The sequence below is a fragment of the Osmia bicornis genome, chromosome 7, assembly GCF_907164935.1.
Source record: "Osmia bicornis bicornis chromosome 7, iOsmBic2.1, whole genome shotgun sequence".
In the NCBI taxonomy this organism is placed as follows: domain Eukaryota; kingdom Metazoa; phylum Arthropoda; class Insecta; order Hymenoptera; family Megachilidae; genus Osmia; species Osmia bicornis.
Window position 1 is genome coordinate 8,895,742 of NC_060222.1, and position 15,846 is coordinate 8,911,587.

At 42.4% G+C, this 15,846-nt stretch overlaps 3 protein-coding genes across 3 annotated transcripts; all 3 read left to right on the top strand.

Moving 5' to 3' along the window:
* The first annotated feature begins 2,619 nt into the window (after positions 1–2,619).
* Positions 2,620–4,677, top strand: LOC114881583. The gene has a single exon (XM_029198402.1). The coding sequence runs from the start codon at positions 2,620–2,622 to the stop codon at positions 4,675–4,677; it is 2,058 nt and encodes a 685-aa protein (XP_029054235.1).
* A 78-nt stretch (positions 4,678–4,755) lies between these two features.
* LOC114881582 lies at positions 4,756–5,310 on the top strand. The gene has a single exon (XM_029198401.1). It carries the CDS (start codon positions 4,756–4,758, stop codon positions 5,308–5,310), a length of 555 nt encoding a protein of 184 aa, XP_029054234.1.
* Positions 5,311–12,555: 7,245 nt separating this feature from the next.
* On the top strand, positions 12,556–15,411 carry LOC114881403. The gene is made up of 3 exons (XM_046286567.1): positions 12,556–12,567; positions 13,456–14,087; positions 14,175–15,411. The coding sequence occupies exons 1-3, from the start codon at positions 12,556–12,558 to the stop codon at positions 15,409–15,411; spliced, it is 1,881 nt and encodes a 626-aa protein (XP_046142523.1).
* The last annotated feature ends 435 nt before the right edge of the window (positions 15,412–15,846 follow it).

Genomic DNA, 15,846 nt, shown 5'->3' on the forward strand with positions numbered 1-15,846 from the left:
TTGGTCTGTGGCGGTAAATCGGTATATTAAATTACATCTGATGTAGATATAGTAATAATGATATTGTTATTAAATGGATATTACATATCTAATGCAGATATAGTAATTACGATACTGCGATTATATGTACATTGATCTGTGGGAAGGGATTAGTATATTACTATACTAATAACAATATCATTATTACTGTATCCACATCAGATGTAATTTAATCTACTGATTTAATCCCACACACCAATGTACGTTTAATAACAATATCATTATTAGTATATCTACATCAGATGTAATTTTTTATACTGATTTAAACCCACAGACCAATGTACATTTAATAACAATATCATTATTACTATATCTACATTAGATATAATGTAATGTACTGATCCCTTCCCACAGATCAATGTACATATAATAACAGTATCGTTATTACTATATCTACATTAGATATGTACTATAGTTTTAATAACAATTTCATTATTAATATATCTACATCAGATGTAATCTAATATACTGATTTAATCCCACAGAACAATGTACATTTAATAACAATATCATTATTACTATATCTACATCAGATGTAATTTAATATACTGATTTAATCCCACACACCAATGTACATTTAATAACAATATCATTATTACTATATCTATATCAGATGTAATTTAATATACTAATTTAATACCACACACCAATGTACATTTAATGACAATATCATCATTAGTATATCTACATTGGATCTAATGTAATATACTGATTCCTTCCCACAGATCAATATACATTTGATAACAATATCATTATTACTATATCTACATTGGGTCTTATGTAATATACTGATTCCTTCTCACCGGTCAATGTACAATTGATAACAATATTATTATTACTATCTCTGCATAAGGGATAATGTAATATACTGATCCCTTCCCACAGATCAATGTACATTTGATAACAACATCGTTGATACTATATCTACATTGGATATAATGTAATATTTTAATCCCTTCCCACAGATCAATGTACATATAATAACAGTATCATCACTAATATGTCTACATTAGATATGTAATTTACATTTAATAACAATATCATTTTCATTCAAGTAATAATAATAACGGTATTACGTGCTACCAGCACGTTTCTATATTGTCGTTGGCCTTTTCGTCGAGTCAGGACGGTTCCTGACCGAAGTCATTTTATGGTGAGACCATTCGTTTCTCCTTTCGCAGTACACTGCTTTTTTCCTACTTGGTTATATGCGTTATTCGTATATTATCTTTTGCTTATATCTAGGAATATATTATACATATATTCTTTATATTAACTTTCGTTTGTGCTTATACATACATTCTTTATATTAATTTTCGTTACTGTTTATACATATATGTTCTATATTATATTGCTTTATTATATATTTTTTTTGCCTTTATGTTAAAATATTGGACCATTAAATGGCTCTCTTTTTTTTGGCAAATCCAGTCTTATCAATTATTTCGCCCACAGCACGACCTTCTTCGATTCTTGTTTGTTTGACAAGTGCTCCGATACAATGTTCCCAATTCCAAAGAAATGAATCGGAAACGTATCGTCACATTTTCTAGTGACATAGTGATTTTGTCGGTCGGTGCTGTGCTTGGCTAATGGCCGCTTGAATTCGGTTTGCATTGCCGATGCTTTTCGTTTTTCAATTGCTTGGATTTGCGAAAGAAAGAGTTAACTAACATTATAATTTTATTTTCCGCTTAACCTACGCATGCTGTATTATGGAACACGAGAAGGACGATAAATGTTAACCCTCTCTCTCTAATGCATGGAACGACGTTGTTGACGCAATTACGCCATATTCTTCTAACCGCTTTTCTGAAGAGAGGGAGAGAGAGAGATGTCGTTGTTAACCTCACCATTAACTGGTAAAGGACAGAAGTATCGTTGCTACAGTTCTCAGGTAAACGATAACAATTCCTTTTAGATTTAAGGTGAAATTCGTTAGTCCGTACAAGGACAAGCAATATTTACTTCTTGTGAAACAATTTATCTATTGAATACTGCGTGCTTAAATCTTGAATTTTTTGTGCTTATTTTTTGGATCCATGTGTGCTCATAACATTGAATTATTTTTCGTTCGTATATACCATAATGAAAAGTTTTTTGCGCTATTATCATTAATTTGATTTTATTGTTCTGCGATTTCTTTCTCATACGATTTTCCCTCTATATTCGCGCTACGCGATATCCATTTCGTTTCGTTACGCTTGAATGCAATTCGGCATTCAACATTCGACTTCGTGCCGGTTGAATACATTCGGTGTTCAACATTCGGTCATTTTTCGGTTAAATGCAATTCGGTATTTAACACTGTATTTCGCTTCGGTTGAATGCAATTCGATATTCAACACTCTGTTTCGTTTCGATTGAATACCTTCGGTGTTCAACATTCGGTTTCGTTTCGACGGGATATACTCGGCATTCAACATTTCGTTTCGTTTCGGTTGAATGTGCGTATTCGCGTAAGTTGAATCGGTTGAATACATTCGGTACTCAGAATTTTCCTTCGCTTCGCCGTTTCGGTTGATATATCCGGTTTTCAACGCTTTATTTCGTTTCGGTTGACTATATCCGTGATTCAACATGGCTACTGCCAAGCTTGCCGAGCAGGGAGACATTTCGCGACGTATCGTGAATTTCATAACGAATTCCGTTGATAAACTCAGCCCGGAAAAACGTACTCTCGAGCATTTCACTTCGCGTGCGGAACTTCTCGAGCGGTATTGGGATCGGTTTACGGAAAATCATATGTCCCTTGCGGCATACCAGAGGGAAATTAAAGACGATCCGTATGTTAAGCAAGATGTTTATGCTACTACGGAAGAGGCATACCTTGATGCGAAGGTCGCGATCAAATCTCGCATGGCAGCTCTTGATCCTGCGACTTCTATGTCCTCCCCCCCTTCTCATAACGTGAGTTTTAGACAATGGGGTACAGAGGCTTCTAATAAGATCTCCCTTCCGAAGTTGGAGATCCCCACCTTCAGTGGTGTCCAAGCGGATTGGGAGTCTTTCAAGCAGCGATTCACCGCTTTGATTGTCGATCATCCGACTATGACGTCGGTCACTAAGCTTCAGCATTTGTTGAACGCAGTTCAGGACACCGCTGCTCGTCGATTAAAGGGTCTACCGATCGTAGAGTCCAATTTTCGAATTGCTTGGGAAAGATTAACGTGTCGATTCGACAACGTGCACATTAGGCTTTCAGTCCAATTAGAGAATCTTATTATGTTGCCACAAGTTCGTAATCGGAATGCGCGCGATATTTCGGACTTGATTGATCGAGCCGAAGAAGCTGTTCAAGCCTTGAGAGATTTGCAATGCTTCAAGGATGAAGACAGTCATTTTGTTGTTCACTGCATGTTGAGGAAATTGGATGGTAGCACCAAGGAAACTTGGAACGTATCTCGCGAGGAAAAAACGGGCTTTCCAACTTATAAAGAAATAACCGCATTTCTAGAACGTCGGTTGCAATCGCTTGAGCAGTCCCAGGTGACACCTTCCGGTGGCGATTCGCGTAAGCCTCTTCGAGGCCATAAAACGACTCCGGTTTCCGTCAGCGGGGCGAACACTTCCTCCAGCACCAAGCCGACTTTGTGTTTGTGCTGTATGGGCAAACACGTTCTCGTCGCATGCGATCGATTTTCGGCATTGAAGCAACCGCAAAGATTCGCATTTTGTAAAAGGGAAGGATTGTGTATAAATTGCTTCAGCAAGTCGCATCGGGCAAGCGCGTGTCCTTCAAAAGCTCGCTGCACTACCTGTAAGCAGAAGCACCATTCTAAGCTTCACATTTTCCCTACAGCCACTAATGACCAAAAGGAAATATCGCCGTCGTTAGCAGACGCACCGGATCCGCCGCCCCAGGAGGCGGTGGTCGCGCATTCCGCGTCGGTAAATCGCGTTATACTTTTGGCCACTGCTGAGGTTTCGGTGTTAAATGAAATAGGTTCCTCTTATCGGGTGCGAGCTCTTATAGATCCCGCCGCGGAACAATCCTTCGTTTCAGAACGGGTCGTGTCCACCCTCTCGCTCTCGAAGAAGCGGGTGGATGTTGCAGTGGTTGGAGTTGGAGCGCAAGCCAACGTTAGAGCCAAATTCGAGGCTAGGTTGACTATCCGCTCAGGGCAAGGCCCACCAGAAACCGTTCACGCCTCTGCCTTGGTTCTCGCGAATTTGTCGCGTCAAACACCTCCGTGTCATGTCGTTCATGAAGATTATCCGCATCTGGTCGGACTCAAGTTGGCGGATGTCGCGTATGACCGTCCTCGACGGATCGATCTAATACTCGGTGCGGATGTCTATCCGGATACTATCCGCGAAGGTTTAGTTCGCGGTCCCGTCGGTACTCCAATTGCACAGGCTTCTATTTTCGGGTGGATTTTGACCGGTCTTGCCAGCTCCGACGACACTGGCGCAAGGCACCAGGTAAAAGCCTATCATATAAAAGTTGAGCCGTCCCTCCAGGATGCGCTTGCCAAGTTTTGGCAAGTGGAAGAGGTTCCCTCATGTACTTCGCTTTCGCCGGAGGATCAATATTGCGAGACGTACTTTTCAGAAACGGTCGCACGGGCGACCAACGGGCAGTATATCGTTCGGCTACCTTCCAAGCGACAAGACGTTATCGTAGCGTCGCGATAAATAGCAACCGCGTGCCTGTTACGCTCGGAAAAAAGACGCGCTCGCGATCCCTCCCTCGATACAGCCTATGTTAGCTTCATGTCAGAATGTGCTGATTTAGGTCTCATGCGCTTGTCTTCCCCCGCGGAAATAGACAGCGCTCGGTTTTATTTACCGCACCATGCGGTCTTTAAGTCGAACGAGGTGCGAAAAATTCGTGTTGTGTTCAACGCTTCACAACGTGGTAGCAATGGGTTATCTCTAAATGATCTCCTGTTACCAGGTCCAAAACTTCAGACGGATATCACACTGGTCCTCACCAGGTGGCGTTTTCAGAAGTTTGCATTTGTATCGGATATAGTCAAAATGTTTCGACAAATCCTGGTAGATAAGAGGGATTGGGCCTGGCAATATATCCTTTGGAGATGCGATGCGTCCAGTCCTATCCAGGACTTTTGCGCGACTACGGTTACTTATGGCACGGCCGCAGCGCCATTTCTTGCCATTCGTACGTTGCTGCAGCTTGCCCAGCACGGGCAGCTACAGTTTCCTACGGCGTCGGCCACACTTCGACGACAAATATATGTCAATGACATCTTCGCAGGTGCGGATACCTTGGACGATGCCATGCATTGTAGAAATCAGATAATCTAGGAATACCTGATATCTAGGAATATATTATACATATATTCTTTATATTAACTTTCGTTTGTGCTTATACATATATTCTTTATATTCATTTTCGTTACTGCTTATACATATATGTTCTATATTATATTGCTTCATTATATATTTTTCTTGCCTTTATGTTAAAATATTGGACCATTAAAAGGCTCTCTTTTTTTTGGCAAATCCAGTCTTGTCAATTATTTCGCCCACAGCACGACCTTCTTCGATTTTTGTTTGTTTGACAAGTGCTCCGATACAATGTTCCCAATTTCAAAGAAATGAATCGGAAACGTATCGTCAATGTTGGTTGTCGCCAGTTGTGACGATACGTTTCCGATTCATTTCTTTGGAATTGGGAACATTGTATCGGAGCACTTGTCAAACAAACAAAAATCGAAGAAGGTCGTGCTGTGGGCGAAATAATTGATAAGACTGGATTTGCCAAAAAAAAGAGAGCCTTTTAATGGTCCAATATTTTAACATAAAGGCAAAAAAAATATATAATAAAGCAATATAATATAGAACACATATGTATACGCAGTAACGAAAATTAATATAAAGAATGTATGTATAAGCAGAAACGAAAATTAATATAAAGAATGTATGTATAATATATACATAGATATAAGCAAAAGATAATATACGATTAACGCATATAACCAAGTAGGAAAAAAGCAGTGTACTGCGAAAGGGGGAACGAATGGTCTCACCATAAAATGGCTTCGGTCAGGAACTGTCCTGACTCGACGAAAAGGCCAATGACGATATAGAAACGTGCAATGCCGCAACAACACGTGACGGTCCGCTCCATGGAGAACGGCGAAGTACAACGAACGTTAGTCTATTCAACCGGCGCGAGCCCAGCGTCTAGCGTCGCGGCGCCAGCGGTAATCGCGGCGCATAATTATTCAGGTGGTAGCGCGGAATTTTGGATTCGTATAAATTCATCCGCGAACAATTACCATATCTACATTAGATATAATGTAATATACTGAACACTTCCCACAGATCAATGCACATTTGATAACAATATCATTATTACTATACTTACATTAGATATGTAATAAACATTTAATAACAATATCATTATTACTATATCTAGATTAGATCTATTGTAATATACAGATTCCTTCCCACAGATCAATGTACATTTGATAACAATATCAATATTACTATATCTACATTGGATCTAATGTAATATACTGATTCCTTCCACAGATCAATGTACATTTGATAACAATATCATTATTACTATATCTACATTAGATATAATGTAATATACTGATACTTTCCTACAGATCAGTGTACAATTAGTAACAATATCATTATTACTATATGTGCATTAGATATGTAATATACATTAAATAACAATATCATTATTACTGTATCTGCATTAGATATGTAATATACATTTAATAACAATATCATTATTACTATATGTGCATTAGATACGTAATATACATTTAATGACAATATCATTATTATTATATCTACATTAAAAATAATGCAATATACTGATTCGTTCGTACAGATCAATGTACATTTAATAACAATATCATTATTACTATATGTGCATTATATATGTAATATACATTAAATAACAGTATCGTTATTACTATATCTTCACCAGATATAATGTAATATCTTGATGCCTTCCTACAGATCAATGTACATTTAATAACAATATCATTATTAGTATATCTACATTAGATATAATGTAATATACTGATACCTTCCTACAGATCAGTGTACATTTAATAACAATATCATTATTACTATATCCACATTAGAAATAATATGTTCTCGTACGAGTTTTCGGAAAAGGCGTGGATTCCGTCTTTTCAAAGACATGGGCGTCGAGGAGAAGATGAACGACATATCTTAGCGGTCACTAATTGTGTATAACTTATAATTTTTACACAACGAGTCGTGAATTAAGCACTACAAAAATCACACTTGTGTTTTAATTTGGGATTACACGATTCACAGTCTTCGCGGTGCAAGGCACTGAATTGAATTTAACAGTGCTCTAAAATCGAGTAAAGATAAAGTTCTTGGTCGTTGTTGTCGCTTGTTAATCGCTCTCCGAATTGCTTTCGCATTAATGCCGTAGCGGTTCGAATTTAGGGGTTTTAATATAGGCGAACGCTCGAATCGGTGGTTAGACAGCGCAGCAGCGATTACCTTTACTTATTTGGTGAAGACGGGAGTATCGACGCCTGTTACCGACCGAAATAATCGTACGAGTTTGAAGTGCGAAATTCGTACACTTACACACGTTATAAAGATGCAGAAACACCGTGGCCCCTTTCTTTGAGGTAACACTGCACTATTCTAAGCTGTATTCACTATTCCGAGCTGTAAAAGCCACTTCCAGCGCAGGTGTGCAGAAAAAGAACAAGAAGAAGATGAAATATCTCGGAATATGTGCGCGACGCCCCTTTCCTTGAGGTAAATCTGCAAATTTCTCGGAAACGGTGCGAGCTGTGGCAAAATGTTAAGAGACCTTTTTTGTAGGAAATTAGATTTCCTACTATTTATATTCTATGACATTTTTTGATCAGATGCGTAGTTTTCGAGATATATCGGGATAGTCCAAAGTTCCGGCGCCGTACCAACATTATAAAGATGATGAAACACCGTGGCCCCTTTCTTTGAAGTAACTCTGCACTATTCTAAGCTGTAAATGCCACTTCCAGCGCAGCTGTGCAGAAGAAGAACTAGAAGAAGAAGAAATATCTCGGAATATGTGCGTGACGCCCCTTTCCTTGAGGTAAATCTGCAAATATCTCGGAAACGGTGCGAGCTATGGCAAAATGTTAACAGACCTTTTTTGTAGGAAATTAGATTTCCTACTATTTATATTCTATGACATTTTTTGATCAAATGCGTAGTTTTCCAGATATATCGAGATATTTCAAGGTTACGACGCCGTACCAACATTATAAAGATGAAGAAACACCGTGGCCCGTTTCTTTTAGGTAACTCTGCCCTATTCTAAGCTGTAAATGCCACTTCCAGCGCAGCTGTGCAGAAGAAGAACAAGAAGAAGAAGAGATATCTCGGAATATGTGCGTGACGCCCCTTTCCTTGAGGTAAATCTGCAAATATCTTGGAAACGGTGCGAGCTATGGCAAAATGTTAAGAGACCTTTTTTGTAGGAAATTAAATTTCCTACTATTTATGTTCTATGACATTTTTTGATCAGACATGTAGTTTTCGAGATAGCCTCCTGTTCATGCTACTTTCACTTTCACCTGCTAGCATACACAATGGTAGAGGGTTGCGGCTTAAGGCGTCTACATGTACAAGATTTTTACCTGGGCGGTGTTCGGTGGTATATTCAAATTCTTCTAGTAACAATGCCCATCGTGCGACCCGAACACACAAATCCTTTTTTCGCATCGTTAACGCGAACGTTCGACAATCCGTGACAATCCTAAATGATAAACCCAATAAATGAACGCGGAGTTTCTTTAGGGACTTAATAATCGCTAGCACTTCCAATTCATAACTCGAATAACGCTCTTCCGCTGGCGTTGTCTTGCCACTCGCAAAATAAATGGGGTGTAACCCACCATCGTTATCGTCTTTTTGTAACAATATTGCTCCATACCCTAATTTGGACGCATCAGTATGCAGTTCTGTTTTCGCGCCGACTTTACATAATCTTAGAACGGGTTTACTAGCCAGGGCAATTTTCAACTGCTCGAACGCGTACTCCTGCTCATTACCGAATTGAAATCTCGCTTCTGCCTTCAACAAATTCGAAAGGAGCCGTGCTGTTAAGGAATAATGGGGTATAAATTTTCTAAAATATCCGGTAAGCCCCAAAAAACTTTGTATCTGCTTAAAATTCTTAGGTTTCGGAAATCGCGCCACCGCTTCTGTTTTGTGCTCCGAAGGACGAACTGTACCGTCCTTTACTATATGACCCAGGTATTTTACTTGGGGTTGTAAGAATCTACACTTGCTCCAGTCAATTAGTAGCCCTGCCTCGCTCGCAACTTTTAACACGATTTTCAAATTGTTTAACCCACTCTCGTAATCCATCGACGCAATAATTATGCCGTCTATATAAATTAGTACCATTTTCCTCGCTATTAATTCTTTGAATACTAAGTTAATAAATCTCTGGAACACCGAGGGGGAGTTACAAAGACCGAATGGGACCCTCAAAAACTCGTACTGTCCGTCAGGCACGATAAAAGAAGTGTATTTCCTACAATCTTCACTCACTCTTACATAGAAAAACCCGTTTTTGAGATCGAGCGTACTGTACATTTTCGCGCCCTGCAATAAGTCTAGCTGATCCTCAATGAGAGGAAGTGGGTACCGATCCCTGACGATCTTTCTATTTAGTAACCGATAATGTACGCAAAGCCTCGAAGACCCGTCCTTTTTCTTCACCAGCACTATCGGGCTAGCGTATTCTGAAAGGGAATGTTGGACGACTCCATCGCGCAACCATTCCTGTATTTGCATATTAACCGTATCCCTTTCTGACGCGGATCGTCTCCTCGCGCGCTGAAATACCGGCCCATCATCTTTCAATATTATTGTCATCTTTACCTCGGTTTCGCGTGTTGCAGTAGGCTTATAATTATCGACCATCTCAGATAAAATTTTTCTACGCTGGGTACCTTCGACGCATGAAATATCTATTTCGTTTACTTCGTGTTCTAAATTAATTTCGGAGATATGGGGAATCCCAGTCTTTTCTACTCTGCGAATAATAACCTGCCCCTGCTTAACAATCAATTCGTGCCTAAAAAATCCGTACCTATCAGGAATCCGTGGGTCATTAATCCGTCTGGTATTACCCGAATTACTATGGGATAGGAGTCCCCATCTATCCGCTCTTCCGCTCTAAACTCGCCGGCTGCTTTATTCGCACTCGACCCGATGCCGCGAAAACAAATATTGCTATCCTGCAACGCAGGTACTCCCGGCCTAAGCCTATTATATTGATCGCATCGCATTAGACATAGATCGCTACCGGTGTCGATTAAGGCGCTCACCTCACGCTCGCAAATAAACACCTCCTCAAAATATTTCTCACGTGGTATCCATCGTACGGCCAAGCTCTCTTCGGTTGCTGGTGTCTTCCTCGTTGGACAGTTCGCTGCCATGTGTCCGAATTTCTGACACTCAAAGCACTTTGCTCCTCTGCTTCTCAGCGGGCAATCATAAAAAAAATGATCGCAACCGCCGCAATTGTAACACCTTCTTGGAACTGCATCCCGCGCCTCCCGTTGTTGAGTCTCGCCATTACGTCGCTGAATCTCGTTGCTTCGTCGCTGAACTCCGTCGTCGCGTCGCTGGATCCCTTCGTCCCTCCACCGGGGCACGTTATTCCGTCGCAGGGACTCCTCCCAACGCCGGAGTCCGGATGGCGCTCGCCACCCCGCCACACCATGTTGTCAGACCTTTGCATCCTAGTTTCACTGCGTTGCAACCCCGTATTTCTTCGCCAGTCCTGCTCGCGTACATCCACGCCAAATCTTGCACCTCTGTATGCAGCTGGTGGCAAAGTTACTCCTTTAAATGCCTCCAATAGCAACGCTTGCGATTTAAATTTCTGCAGCTTTGCATGATTCCGTAGCGAATGGTCCGGTATTCCGTCGATTAGATATTCAATCAATTCTTCTTCACCGACCTTGATACGGTTGGCCAAGATCATCTTGCAATGGAAATACTCGGCAAACGTCTCTTCCTTTTTCTAAATTCGACCCTCGAATTCTCTGCGAGCCGCTATTCGATCCCGTTTGGCGCCGAAAATATCTTTTAATTTCTTCACCAGATCGTCAACGCACATTCCAACGTGCTCAGGCTTCGAGTGGAACCACTCGAGAGCCTGATTTTTCAGTCGCGAAACTACTAACAACTTTGCTGCATTGTCATCCAGTCGGTACGTCGCTCGTAGCAGCGTCAATTGCCCCTCCCACGCGTCGATAGTTTCGCTGTTTCCGTCAAAATAGTGCAGCATCGCTTTCATTGACTCGTTGACCTTCACAGACGCATGTTGGCCTGAATGCACTACCGTACTCTGTAACGTGGATGTTTCCCCGATGTTTAGTCGCTGCATTTCGCGCATCATTTCTACTTCGCGCCTCACTAATTGCACTTCGCGCTCAGCCAAATCCCGCTCCTTCCTCTGAATGTCCATGGTCCTGGTATCAATTGCCTCGTCGGTTGCTGGACTTGGTGATCTCGGTAAACTCGCGCCGGGCATCGCGCCTACGCCCACATCTTCGCTCGTTTGCACGTTCATCCACTCACCCGTCCGATCGTCTAACATGAGTCTGTTTATTAGTTCTTGTTTCACACCAACTGCACTTAAACCCTTCGCCTTCAAAATTTCTTTCAATTGCGACACCGTAAAATCACCCGGGCTCTTAGTGATACCCATCGTACGCAACACACAAAGTGCACTGAATATCACGACTTTCACAGTCCGCACAATTTAACACTTCTCGGCTTTCAAATGATCCACGCGATCCACACAGTCCGCTCTTACAATTACACGGCTTGATCTTGCTACTCGCCCAATCCCGGACGAGCCCCCAAAAGATTGTGGGATTGGAAGGTTTGGCAAAGTACAAGTGATCGTGTAATTGTAATTTATTAATTTAAACTAAACTAAACTAAATTAAACTAAACTAACTATACTACAACTAACTGCTCTATCTACGCTAATCCACTCGGCTGTTCCGCCTTTCTCACCTCTCTGCCACGTTCTGCCTGCTTTCACCTCGATGCACACCCTCGGCATCGGTCACACTCTTCCTCATTCTCTCTCTCTCACTCATACCCTTACGCCTAAACAATAAACTTAAAACTAACTCAGACAACGTCGTCACCGGCCGCCTGCAAAACATCTGTTGAGTGGTCCCAGCCATAAACCCGGCCTCGAGTGCCCCAGGTACTAATCTGGGACCGTCGCAACCCACAATAGTAATAATGATATTGTTATTAAATGTATATTACATATCTAATGTACATATAGTAATAACGATACTGTTATAATATGTACATTGATCTGTGGGAAGGGATCAGTATATTACATTATATCTAATGTAGATATAGTGATAATGATATTGTTATCAAATGTACATTGGTCTGTGGGAACGGATCAGTATATTAAATCATATCTAATGTAGATATAGTAATAATGATATTGTTATTAAATACAGGGTGTCCCAGAACTGGGGTAGGAGCCAAAGAAGGATGATTGGTAAGGTCATTCTGAACAACTTTTTCTTTTGCCAAAATGTTGGTAAAGGCTTCGTTTTCGAGTTATTAGCGAAAAACACTGGCCAATCAGAGCGTGCCGTTAGTGCGGGCTGAATCACGAGAGTATTGGGTATGCTGCGCGCGGTCGTGATCAAGTGCATCGGCACTACGTCGGTATAATAAGATTCGTTGGGCAAAAGTTGTATCGAATGATGAATTAAAAAAAGAAAGGAATAATAGTATCGAATTATTGATTGCTCATGAACAACGAATCCTATTACACCGATGTGGTGCCGATGCACTTGATCACGACCACGGTTCGAACGCAGAGCATACCCAACACTCTCGTGGTTCGGCCCGCGCTAAGGGCGTGTTCTGATTGGCCAGTGTTTTTCGTTAATAACTCGAAAACGAAGCCTTCAACAACATTTTGACAAAGGAAAAAGTTGTTTAGAATGATCTCAGCAATCATCCCTCTTCGGCTCCTACCCCAGTTCTGGGACACCCTGTATAGATATGACTGTGGGATTACATCAGTATATTAAATTACATCTGATATAGATATAGTAGTAATGATATTGTTATTAAATGTATATTACATATATAAAGTAGATACAGTAATAACGATACTGTTATTATATGTACATTCATCTGTGGGTAGCAGATCCTCAATTTCTCGTCTCCAGACCGGTGGACATCATTCTCGGAGCAGACGCATACGGGCAAGTCATCAAGTCAAATATTATTCGGAACACGTCATCACCGTTGATCGCTCAACTTTCGATCTTCGGTTGGCTCATAATCGGGCCCCTCGAGGGCATTCAGACAATTCGCAGGACAGTCAATAATACTGATCGCCAATTGAGTGAGTTACTCAGTCGCTTCTGGACGCAGGTAGAGCCATCGCAGGACACGGCACCCTTGCTCACGCCAGACGAGCAGGAGTGTGAAGATCATTTCAAGATCACGCATTCAAGAGACTCCGCAGGAAGATGCATCGTGCGATTGCCGCTCAAACTTCATCCAAGAGCACTCGGCAATTCGTATCAGACGGCGCATAACTGTCTTCAGCGGATTCTCAGACGACTCAGCAAGGACGTTCAGTACAAACAGCTGTACACCAAGTTCATGCTCGAATATGAGCAGCTTGGTCACATGGTAAGACTGAACAATGACTCAATAATCAGTCCGTTTCAGTACTTTCTTCCGCATCATGGCGTTCTGAAGTTGGGCAGCACGACCACCGCATTGCGTGTGGTGTTCAACGGCTCCAGTCCAACTTCATCAGAATACTCGCTGAACGATCTTCTACATACTGGTCCAAATCTGATGCTGAATATCGCAGATCTGCTCATTTGGATACGCAGATACAAACATCTGTTTGCAACTGACGTCACGAAGATGTACCGACAAATCAAGGTGCATCCAGACGACTGGAGCTTGCAGCAGATACTCTGGCTTGATGACACGCAGAAGGAAACTCAGTACCAGCTGACTACGGTCACGTACGGGACGAAAGCTGCACCGTACTTGGCTGTCTGAACACTCTTGCAACTCGCTGAGGATGAAGGGTCGAAATATCCCCTTGCTGTTGAATCCATCAAAAACGGCAGGTATGTCGATGACATTTTTGGTGGTGCAGATACAGCAGAGCATCTACAGAACGTTGCAAATCAGCTGACGCAACTCTGTCAAGCTGGTGGATTTCCATTGGCAAAATGGCATTCCACGAGCAAATCGTTGCTAGAAGACCTCGCACCAGATCAGAACAACGCAGCAATTTCATTCGACGACTGCGCAACCAAAATTCTCGGAATTAAATGGATTCCACATCAGGACAAACTTAACTTCTCGACCATATCAGCTACGCAACGCGCGCAGTTTACGAAACGCCTCGTCCTCTCAGAAGTTGCACAACTCTTTGATCCACTCGGTTTTGTTGCACCTGTAATTATCAGAGCGAAAATTCTTATTCAAGAGCTTTGGTTACAGGAACTCAGTTGGGACGACATTATGCCGCTTCATATTACTCAACGATGGTTACGCATCAGGGAAGATCTAACCAGCTTGGCCAAGCTATCCATCCCACGATTGTTCAACACCACGACCACGTCGACAGTTGAACTTCATGGCTTCGCTGATGCCTCAGTCCTCGCAATGGCAGCCGTCGTCTACCTCGTTGTCCACTCACCGTCCACGGGTACCCACACATCTCTGATCTGCTCGAAAACGCGAGTGACACCACTCAAACGTCTGACCATCCCGAGGTTGGAACACACAGCAGCGCTGCTACTTCCAAAACTGATGCGGCATATTCACGCTTCCCTGAACATGCCCGTTTCTCACACATTTATGTGGACGGACTCAGAAGTTACGCTGGCATGGATCAAAACGCACCCCTCCAAATGGAAGGATTACGTACGCAACAGAGTAATCCAAATCCAGGAGATCACGCAGTACTTTCACTGGAGGCATGTACCAGGATCATCAAATCCAGCTGACTGCGCGTCAGGAGGCATGACGACAGAACAGCTTCAACAGCACTCTCTTTGGTGGACGGGACCACCGTGGCTTACGCAACCTCAGAACACGTGGCCCAAGCAGACCAGTGTCGACGCAGACGAGTTGGGCGCCCCTGAAGCTCGTGCTGTCGTCTCACTCCACACGGCAAACGCAGTAAAGGAATATTCATGGGAATTAATCTATAAATATTCTTGTGTTAACAGATTACCCAGAATCACCGCTCTTTGCCTCAAATTGGTGGACAAGCTGTCCAAACGACAGGACGCTTCGCCTACGCATTTCATCGCAGCAGCTGATATGGAAAGGGCCACAATCTATTGGATTTAGGCCACGCAGGCCACATTTTTTAAAGATGAACTCGCTGCACTCGCCAAGGGAACAACGCTTCCTTCGACGCATCCATTTACGAGGATCACCGCTTACCTTGACCATCAAGGGATCGCCAGAGTAGGCGGGCGCCTCCAACACTCGGAGCTTTCACACGACGGCAAACACCTTATCATCTTGTCTCGTGATTCAAGATTCTCAGCGCTTCTCATCGACCACGCACATCGTCAGACCATGCATGGAGGTACGCAATCCACCCTCGCTTTTCTCAGACAACGCTACTGGATTCTCGGTGGACGAGCTCCAGTGAAAACACATATCCTGCGGTGCGTGAAGTGCGCTCGGCAGAGGGGGATCTATGCTCATCAACTGATGGGCCAACTACCTCTTTGTCGGGTCACCCCATCGCGCCCGTTCACACACACTGGTGTGGAC

Coding starts and splice junctions, on each gene's coding strand:
- LOC114881583 (XM_029198402.1), top strand. CDS start 2,620: ATGGCTACTGCCAAGCTTGCCGAGCAGGGAGACATTTCGCGACGTATC.
- LOC114881403 (XM_046286567.1), top strand. Junction 14,088..14,174: donor TACGGGACGAAAGCTGCACC/GTACTTGGCTGT, acceptor CAAAAACGGCAG/GTATGTCGATGACATTTTTG.
- LOC114881582 (XM_029198401.1), top strand. CDS start 4,756: ATGTCAGAATGTGCTGATTTAGGTCTCATGCGCTTGTCTTCCCCCGCG.